Raw genomic sequence first — 9,451 nt, forward strand, 5'->3', positions numbered from 1 at the left:
GCGAACAAGTTGTCCACTCCCGCATTCCTTCTGCTTCCACTTCTAACCATATGATCATGTTCATCGTCCTCTTCGTCGCGTTGTTCGTCATCATCATCATCATCATCATCATCATCATCATCATCATCATCATCATCATCATCATCATCATCATCATCATCATCATCATCAACAATATCATCAGCACCATCCTCACCATCGCTCATGGTGGACCAAGATGCAACGCGCCTGTGACCACGGCGCTGCCGGTGGTGCCACGAGCGACCGGAGGGAAGAGGTGTCGTCGACTGTGCTGGCTGTGTGTGACCTCCACTGCCAGCAGCTGCAGGTGCCGTGTGCACGGCTGGTGGCGGTGGGGGCGTGCAGGATGGAAAGTACACGGGCCCCTCTGTGACGCTGGCTAGGTCCGTGGCCTCTGACGGCGCGCCGCGCTGCGGCTGCATTTCGACAATGTGCAAAATGGAGGTGAGGACCTCCACGTGTGCGTGGAATGCCTCATCGTCGTGCTCCTGGCAGTGTGTGCGAAGGTCTGTCAGAAATTGCAGGCCAATCTCGCCAACCTGCCTCGCCCCTTCCGGCAGCTGTGTCAAAGTTGGAGGTTGATGGGAGTTGCGGGAAGTGGAATGGGTGTAAAAAGAGTGAACATGTTTGGGAATCTAGCAAAGACGGTGGCGGCAGGGAAGGCAGGGAAGGTGGTGATAGTAGGGAAATTGATGACGCTGACGTGCGCGCGTGTACACACATCCACACGAACACACACGCACACATACGCAGCATTTGTGGCACGCATACGTTCAGGCACGCGTTATGCGCACGCAGCCGTACCGCGATGACGTATTGAAGGATTTCCAATGCCTGGCTGTAGTGTGAAACGTGCTCGTAGTTGAACCACTGCAGGAGCTCACGCAGGAAGTCCTCCGTCTCCAGCAGCGTGGGCAAGGAGATGTCTGTGTGCTGGAAGTACAACAACAACTGTTCAACGGCATGCAGCCGCGTCTGTTCAAAGCTGCTGGACAAGTACCCTGCCAGCGTCTGTACGCGACGTGTGTTGTTTACAACACTCTCTTCTTCCCCAGCACTCTGCTGCTGCTGCTGCTGTTGTTGTTGCTGCTGTTGCTGCTGCTGTTGCTGTTGTTGGTGCTGTTGTTGTTGGTGGTGCTGCTGCACACTGCGACGCGGCTCAGCCATCGTTGGTTGGCCGTTGCTTTTCGCCTCGTTTGAATTTCGTGTGGTGAAAATTGTCCATATTTTCCACTGAAACGGCACGCAGAGAGAGGACAGCGCAAGAAATGTGGCTTGAGGTTGGTTGTTGGTGGCTGGCAGTGGCTGCCTGCTTGCTTGTTGGATCTTCGTCTCACTGGTCTTGCTTTGGTGGTCCTGTCGATATTGGATGTCCTGTCGACGTTTGTGTTTGTGCACGAGTGTGCGTTGATGTTGATGGTTGTGTTGATGGTTGGTGACCTCGGTGTTTACTCGCATGGTCCGACGCTTGTTTGCATGGATGTGCGTACGTGCGCCTCTGTGTGCTCTGTGTTGTGTGCTCATTGGTACTGACACATGTTCAATTCATGTCAATGATGGTGTGCAGGTTGTGTTGGCTGGTGGCAGTGCGCTGGCGGCCGTGCTGCTGGTCTACCTGTATCGCTCCAAATTTATGCTGCCTCGCCACCCTGAGGCCCCGGACACGCCCCGTTCAGGAAACCCCGCAGTGAGTGCAGTGTGCAGTGTGAGTGAGTGAGTGAGTGAGTGAGTGAGTGAGTGAGTGAGTGAGCGAGTGTGTGTGTGTGTGTGGGTGTGTGGGTGTGGGTGAGTGAGTGAGTGAGTGTGTGGTTTTGGTGTGTGTCGTCGTTGATTTTGATAATGGCGTGCATTGCATCTGTCGTGCACGTGTTCTGTTTTGTGGTCGGCGTCGATGCCATGTGTGACATTACTCTACGACAGCACACTCACTTGTGAGCCGCGTTCTCCCCTCCTTCACGCCTCCCCCCCTTTAGGATGAGGTGGTGCTGTACAGCTTTCCACCAGTGCCGGGCACCCTGTTCTCGACAAGCCCCTTTGGTGCCAAACTCGAGATTTTCCTGCGGCTCGCCAACATTCCATTCACCACCAAGCCTGCAGAGTGAGCCAGTGTTTGTTAGTGGAGATGGGGTTGAGTGCTAGTATGGTTGGCACACGATGCTTCCTCTTGCTTCCCCCATTGATCATGTCACATGACACACCTGTTTGAGTGCAGCAAACTCACGTGTGGTGCGTGTGTTGCGGCACGTGTATGTCGTGCATTGCTTCGTGACGCCACAGCTTGGCGCGTGCTCCGAAAGGCAAGGTGCCATACATTCAGCATGGCAACAACCTCATTGGCGATTCCACCTTCATCATTCGCTACCTTCTCGCCACGTATGGCAAGCCACACCAGTCGTACTTTGGTCAGTGCAACTTCACATAACATGCGTCTTTGTGAGGTGTGTGTGTGTGCGTGTCTTTGTGAGGTGTGTGTATGTGTGTGTGTGTGTGCACATGCTCATTGGAGAGGCGGCGATTTCTTGTCGTGTGTTGGGAATCACAACACTTGCAAGCAACTGCTTCACCTCTTTCATCGTTGCTGCCATTGAATTCTCTTGTTCCTGCTCTATTTGATCATGCGCGCCGTGCTGTCAGGCAAGCTCCGCCTGTCCCTGACACCCTATGAAGTCAGCATCGGCCATATGGTGCAGGTCCTCTGCGAGACCAACATCTACAACGCTCTTGTATGTTCCACAACTCGCCTCTCTCACTCACACACACACAACATACACATATGCATGTACATTTCCGTGGCAGTGTGCATGTCTCAGACTCTGCAGTGCTTTGGCTCTGTGTCTTGTGTCACACGTGAAGTGCTTCACATGCGCCTCTTTATTGCATCATATCCACATCATCGCCTCGCCCACATCGTGTCATTCTCCACCCCATGCCCCCACCCTCCAACTCCGCACTCGCTGCCAGCTGTGGAGCCGGTGGCTGTGCGGGGAGAGCGACTTTGTGAAGAACAACTTCTTTGGCATGATTCCGCGCCCGATTCGCGGTCTCATCTTCGCCATGGTCCAGCGCAGCATGTTCGACTGGCTCTGGGGTGAGCGGCACGTGGCGTGCGTTGTTGTTGTTGCTGTTGCTGTTGCTGTTGCTGTTGTTGCTGTTTTCGCTTTGCGGGAAAGGTAGCGGAGGGCGTGACACGCGTCACTGGTCTTGAGCTCTTGCTCACACACACACACACACACACACACACACACACACACACACACACACACACACACACACACACACACACACACACACACACACACACACACACACAGGCCAAGGCTTCATCCGGCATTCGCCTCACGATGTCGTCACGCTGAGCAAGCTGGACATTGATGCAATCGACACGCTGCTTGGCAACAAGGTCTGTGGTATGAGTGACGTCACACACGCACACGCACATACACACACACACACATCGTCTACGTCGCATGTATTTGTGCATGTTTCACGCCCATGTCAAACAGTTGGTCCAACACGATTCTTTCTTATGTGGTCATCTTGTTGCCTGGTTCCTCGCCTTCCGTTCTCGCGCGCGCTGTGATGACCAGAGCTTCCTCTTTGGCGACGAGCCCACCGTGTACGACTGCACAGCCTTCTCCTTCCTGGAGCCGTTTGTCAACTCCGACCTTGAGCTCCAGGTCTGGCACGTGTGCTCCTGTGTGTGTATGTGTATGTATGCGTGTGTGTGTATGTGTGTGTGTGTAGCTTGTCCTTACACTTGCACAACTTCATCTCACATTCACACACGCATGTCCCCTTCCCCTTTGACACACACACACACATACACACACCACACACACACACACACACACACACACACACACACACACACACACACACACACACACACACACACACACACACACACACACACACATCCCCTGCCACGAAACACATCTGGTGACAGGGTCTGCGCACGTACGTGTGTTCAAAGGGTCGTATCGTCAACTTTGTCAACCGCATGCGACACCTCATTCCACAAGACAAGTAAACGCACACACCCACACCCACACACACGCTCACAAGTACGCACAGCTGTTTATTTATTGTCAAGGGAGAAAGGAGGAATGTAACTGGCGGAGAGTAAGTCAGCCAAAGCGCAGCTGAATACGAAAAGCAGTAACTTACAAGGGATAGTGGAAGCAGCGTGATGTGACATGTGACAAGACAAGGCAAGGAGGGGGGAGGAGAGAAGCCATACGAATCGGTGAACAGTCTGCAGCCACACACACAGACACAGATACACACACACACACACACGTGCAGACACAGGTACAGAACACAGATAGACACACACACACATGTGACGCGATGTGCTTTAGATGTCCTTGCCATTGCTGGTCTTGCTGTGGGGTGTCTTGTTTGGGGCGATGATGGGAAGGCCGGCAAAAGTGGTGAGCGCCACGCGCTGGTTGAGTTCGCGCATGCGCGTGGCGATGCTAAACACGACGTACAGGTAGCTACCGATTCCCACGCCAATGTGCCACCATGCATGCAGCTCGATGACGGGGGCAAACACGCCGAGGTATGCCCGAAGCAGCTGCAGGTGTCCGCACAGGTGGTTGTCCACGTTCCACAGCGCAAAGGCGGAAAGGTACATCGTGATGGCGACCGGAAACAAGATGCGAATGCGCGGCGGAGCAGTGCGGCTCTTCAAGTAGGAGAGGAACATGATGCCAGCAACCTGGATACCGTAAGCGGTCTCATGGAACACGGCGTTCTTGTTATGCAGGTACATGTAGGTGACGAGGACGGCGTAGAGCACCAGCCCCGTGACCAGGCCCAGGCCGTGCAGCCCAGTGGTGTATCGGGAGTCCACGATGCAGTACAGGAAGATGCACGAGGCGTAGATCATGCTGAGCTCATCCACCAGCTGGTAGTGCCAGAGCAAGGTCATGTGGAACAGCCATGATCCGATGCCCACGCCCAAGAGGCCCAGGAACGACAGCACAAACCTGCGCTCGAGGCCAGCGATCGCGCAGTTGTAAAGGCCCACCAAGCACGGCACAATGATGGCGAGGTTGCTGAGCGTGTTCCAGAACTCGGCAACGTACGGCAGCAGCGTGTAGTTCTCCTCGCACCAGTCCAACGTCGATGTTGGGTGGCCCCAGAACGGTGTGGACGAGGAGGAGGAGGAGATGGTCATGTTGGATCGATGGATGGGCAGTGGCAGTCGAGTGTCTGCGTTTGCTGTGTTTGTTTGTTTGTGTTTGCTGTGTTTGTGTTTTTGCCAGTGCAGTTGTGGAGGATTTGCGAACATCTTCCAGGGAGGAGCGACAAACACACACACACACACACACACTAACACACACACACAGCAGACAGACATACAAACAGACACACACACACATACACAGACACGCACATGGTCACGTGCTGCATGGCGAGAGCGTTTACTGGTCGTGCTGACGGCTGCTGGGCTATTGGACAAGTGCACGCAAGTCTTCAAGGGAGGTGGGCACATACTGCCCGCCACGCTTGGCATCGCGAACAAAGATGACACCCTTGTCAATGTACACGGTGGCATCTCCAAACGAGTACAGTGGCTGGCCGTGCGCCGTGCGCCGCCCTTGCTTCGGCGCGAACACAACGCCACACTCCGCAGCAGCACGCGTCACCAGATCGCGCACAGACGTCGCACGCGGCGCACTGACACCGAGCGACGCTGCTGTCGCTGTCGCCGCCATGCGTGACGGCCCCGTTGCCCCGGCCTTCGCCGCCTCTGCAGCGCCACGTGCTGGCGATCCCATGCGTGGGGATGCAGCCGCAACCGGCGACTGTGGCCGCGATGGCGTGCGCGTGCGCTCAGATTCCCGGTCGAGAGTGCGCAGTTCGTACGCGAGGGTGGAGGGGTCGTCCATGGCACGGTCCATAATCATCAGCGCCCGGTGCAGGCGGCTCTGTCACCAGACGCGCATGTGTGTGCATGTATATATGCGAGCGTGTATGTGAGCGTGTGAATGATTTAAGTGCTGGTGAGGTGAGGCAGAGGACAAAACGTTCGACGCATTGAAAGACGACAAAGGAACAGCAAGCGTCATCAACAACGCAAACATACGCACACGCACTAGCACACACACACACACACAGACAAAGACAGACACACGCGCTATGTGCACACAAGCACAGACACAAACACACGCACGCGCCATGAACACACACACACACACACACACACACACACACACACACACACACACACACACACACACACACACACACACGTAAACACACGCGCACACACATACCATACACACACACCACAACCAAATGCACGCCATGTACGCACCTGGATGGTCGGGTCTTCGAGGGCGCGGGCCGGGATGAGACGCTTCCACTGCAAATACCAGTCGGCAATTTCATCGTACATGGCGTCTTCTTGCATCATCCACACGCACAGGCAGCGTAGCAGCTTGGGAAACACGCACCCGGCCCACAGGCTGACCACATCCGAGGTGGCAAGCATATCCTCCCACGCCATGGCTGTCTCAAGCACGCCAAAGTCCTGCTCGGCAGGGTTGATGGCAAGCTTGCTGAGGTGTTTCCGAAGCTTGGGCACAACCGAGCGCGCCAGGAACACGTGCATGTCGCGTGTGCGCCACACCCCGTGCCAGGGCTTGATCATCGCCAGCGCTGTCGTGTCCGCGGCGTCCCACGCGCGCAGACACACGCCGAGCTTGTAGCGGACACTGGTGTACACCTCGTGCAGATGCGTGTGCATGTATGGCAGCAGCGGGTGCAGCCACACGTGCACGGGCACGCGGTCTGTTCGCGGGTCCCAGGCTTGCACTGCGTTCTGCAAGCGAGGGAGGATGAGTTGGCGCGCAATGTTGTCGAGCATGGTGGTGGAGAGGAACGGGCTGAGCGCATCGAGGAGAGCAACGACGGGCGCCGGGTCGCGTGGTTGCCAGCGCGAGACAAGCGCAGTGCGAACGTGGGGAAGAACTGCAGACCACACAAGCGACTCAAACGTCTGTAACGCGTGATTGGTTGCATGTGTGTGTATGTTTGCGTGTATGTGTATGAATGAGTGGGTGAGGGAGTGCCAAGTTAGATGTGGACGTGGGATAGACGCAGAGGCACAGACAAAGCAGGAACACACAGACAAACCAGGAAACAAAGCAGGAAACGCAATCGTTAATGCATGCACAAACAAAGAAAACACACACACACACACCCAAAAAAACAGCACACACAGACACACACACACACACACAAAAGCACACGCACACACACACACACACACACAAAAGCACACACACACACACACACACACACACACACACAAAAGCACACACACACCCTACCAACCGAGTCTGTGGCGTCCGCGGTGTCGCTGTGGTGCCTCGTGTTGTGCCTGTCTGCCGTGCGCGGCAAGATGCGCTTCCACTGACGCAGATACCTGACGGGGCGTGTTGGCTCCTGCAGCGGCTGCCACGACTTGAGGCGTGCTGCAAACAGGTCAATGGCCGTGGCGTAGGCCAGGTGCGCCAGCCCATATCGCCTGTATTCGCGCGGGTATTCTGCCTTGAGCTCTGCATAGCCTTCAATGGCACGCAGCATGTCGCTCTCCTCGTTGCCAACGTCTGCCAATATCGCCGTCTTTTCCAGCAGCTGCTCCAGGCTGTCCACTGCAGACTGCTCGGCGCCGAGCCGCTCGTTCAGCTCCCGCTCCTCCGACTCCAGCGCCTGTATTTGGCGGCGCGTGCCGCGCACCTTGTTGTTCCACGTGTGCACGTCGGCCTCCGCCATCTCCAGCAGCACGGCGATGTTGTGCTGCAGCTCCGGGAACGGCCCTTTCGGCTGCAGGTGCTGCTGCTGCTGCTGCGCCGCCGTTGCCTCGCCCATGGTTGAGCGCACCTGCACCTGCGGGCCCGTCATGTCCACAATCTTCATTGCCGTGGGCGCTTTTTCGTCACCCTCGCCCTCCCCAGGCATCGATGACAGCAGGCGTTCGGCCGTGACGTAGCTGTAGGTGATGGGTGCCTTACGCTTGTCCGTGCCCTTGGCACGCCACAGCTGAGTCTCCATGGCGCCCTTGTCCTCCGCCTCCAGCGCCTTTCTTCTGCGCTCCTGCCGCTGGCGCCGATAGCTGCCGAGCGCCGCGGGCTCGTCCAGGTCGCTGTCCAGCTCATCTGAGGAAGAGCGGTACTCGTCATCCTCGCCCTCTTCCCCAGCGCCAGCGCCGCGCTCCTCGCGAAAGTGCTGCCGGCTCTGTTTCGTTCGCTCGCCCTTCTCTTGCAGGCCTTGCTTCGCCTTGCGCAGCTTTGCTTGCACAGGTTCCACGATGCCGCGGCGCGCTCGCCCAAGGCCCTCGCCTTTCTTCCAGCCCATCTTCTGCAGCAGCTTCATGCCGATGCCCTTGGTGTGCGCCTCAAACTTGGCAAAGTCCTTGTCAAGCCGCACATTGTCCGGGCGAGTGAACGTGGTGTAGCCGACGCCACCTCGGCCCTGCCCTTGCTCCTGGTCGCCATCGTCGCCTTGTTGCTGGCCTTGTTGCCGGCCTTGTTGCTGGCCTTGTTGCTGGCCTTGTTGCTGGCCTTGTTGCCCCTCTTCCTGCTGCTGTTCCTGTTGCCGTTGTCGGGGGAAGGAGGAGAAGCTGCTTGGCTGTGCAGTCGGTTCCATCGTCGTCGTCGTTCGCGGTCGTCGTTGTTCAGTCGTGTGATGTGTGCGATATGTAATTTGGATGTCACGGGTTGAAATCCCGACAACCGCACTTTGTCGCTCACATTTTTTTTGAGGGGACAGGACCTGCTGCTGCTGCTGGCTGCTGCTGCTTGCGAACCAGAAGCAGGCGGGCAAACTGGAAGGCGAAGGTTGTTGCTGTTGTGGGAAGAAGGGATGAGCACCACTGCATCAACAGCATCGGCGTCTGCGCCAACCGGCGTGGTGGCCAGGGTCAATGGTATTGAGTTCAGGACTGGTGCTCGCGTGGACGCACAGGACTACCTTTCCGACTGGTGTGTTTCCTTGCTGCATCGCAGCATCGTGTGTGTGGTGTGTGTGTGTGTGTGTGCGTTTGTGTGTGTATGTATGTGTGTATGTGTGTGTATGTATGTGTGCGTGTGTGTGTTTGCGTTTGTGTTTGCGTGTGCGTGTGTATGTGTGTGTGTGTATGTATGTGTGTATGGGTGTGTGTGATGTGTGCACGACCATCCCTACGCTCTTCACTTGAATAAACTCTATGCACGCACACAACACACAGTGAACAAGGGCAGGAGGATGTCGTGCTTCGACTGTCCGGGCTTGAGGCCTGTTTCGAGTTATTTAGTGCATGTCTTCGCAGCTCAGCACGGTCAGCGAGCTCTATGAGTCCCTGTCATTTATGGATCGAAGAAGCGGGCTGATGTTGCGCACTTCTGTCTTGCTTTCTTATCTTAATTTATGTATC

The 9,451-nt window shown here is 56.3% G+C and overlaps 4 protein-coding genes across 4 annotated transcripts; 1 reads left to right on the plus strand and 3 right to left on the minus strand.

Annotated features, from left to right (window-relative positions):
- Positions 1-202: 202 nt before the first annotated feature.
- PTSG_09387 (uncharacterized protein) lies at positions 203-1,188 on the minus strand (the record flags this gene model as incomplete). The annotated part of the gene is made up of 3 exons (XM_004989587.1): positions 203-343; positions 381-581; positions 826-1,188. The coding sequence occupies 3 exons, from the start codon at positions 1,186-1,188 to the stop codon at positions 203-205; spliced, it is 705 nt and encodes a 234-aa protein (XP_004989644.1).
- A 45-nt stretch (positions 1,189-1,233) lies between these two features.
- On the plus strand, positions 1,234-4,176 carry PTSG_09388 (uncharacterized protein). Its single transcript, XM_004989588.1, has 9 exons — positions 1,234-1,301; positions 1,589-1,708; positions 1,995-2,119; positions 2,299-2,423; positions 2,656-2,744; positions 2,983-3,109; positions 3,333-3,421; positions 3,609-3,698; positions 3,968-4,176. Exons 1-9 carry the CDS (start codon positions 1,290-1,292, stop codon positions 4,049-4,051), a joined length of 861 nt encoding a protein of 286 aa, XP_004989645.1. The 5' UTR covers positions 1,234-1,289; the 3' UTR covers positions 4,052-4,176.
- PTSG_09389 (phytoceramidase) lies at positions 4,087-5,297 on the minus strand. Its single transcript, XM_004989589.1, has one exon. The coding sequence runs from the start codon at positions 5,204-5,206 to the stop codon at positions 4,379-4,381; it is 828 nt and encodes a 275-aa protein (XP_004989646.1). The 5' UTR covers positions 5,207-5,297; the 3' UTR covers positions 4,087-4,378.
- Positions 5,298-5,480: 183 nt separating this feature from the next.
- Positions 5,481-8,685, minus strand: PTSG_09390 (STIP protein; the record flags this gene model as incomplete). Its single annotated transcript, XM_004989590.1, has 3 exons — positions 5,481-5,960; positions 6,350-7,033; positions 7,372-8,685. The coding sequence occupies 3 exons, from the start codon at positions 8,683-8,685 to the stop codon at positions 5,481-5,483; spliced, it is 2,478 nt and encodes an 825-aa protein (XP_004989647.1).
- Between the last annotated feature and the right edge of the window lie 766 nt (positions 8,686-9,451).

The sequence above is a fragment of the Salpingoeca rosetta genome (assembly GCF_000188695.1).
Source record: "Salpingoeca rosetta unplaced genomic scaffold supercont1.28, whole genome shotgun sequence".
In the NCBI taxonomy this organism is placed as follows: domain Eukaryota; class Choanoflagellata; order Craspedida; family Salpingoecidae; genus Salpingoeca; species Salpingoeca rosetta.

Coding starts and splice junctions, on each gene's coding strand:
- PTSG_09388 (XM_004989588.1), top strand. Junction 2,120..2,298: donor TTCACCACCAAGCCTGCAGA/GTGAGCCAGTGT, acceptor GTGACGCCACAG/CTTGGCGCGTGCTCCGAAAG. Junction 2,424..2,655: donor GCCACACCAGTCGTACTTTG/GTCAGTGCAACT, acceptor CCGTGCTGTCAG/GCAAGCTCCGCCTGTCCCTG.
- PTSG_09389 (XM_004989589.1), bottom strand. CDS start 5,206: ATGACCATCTCCTCCTCCTCCTCGTCCACACCGTTCTGGGGCCACCCA.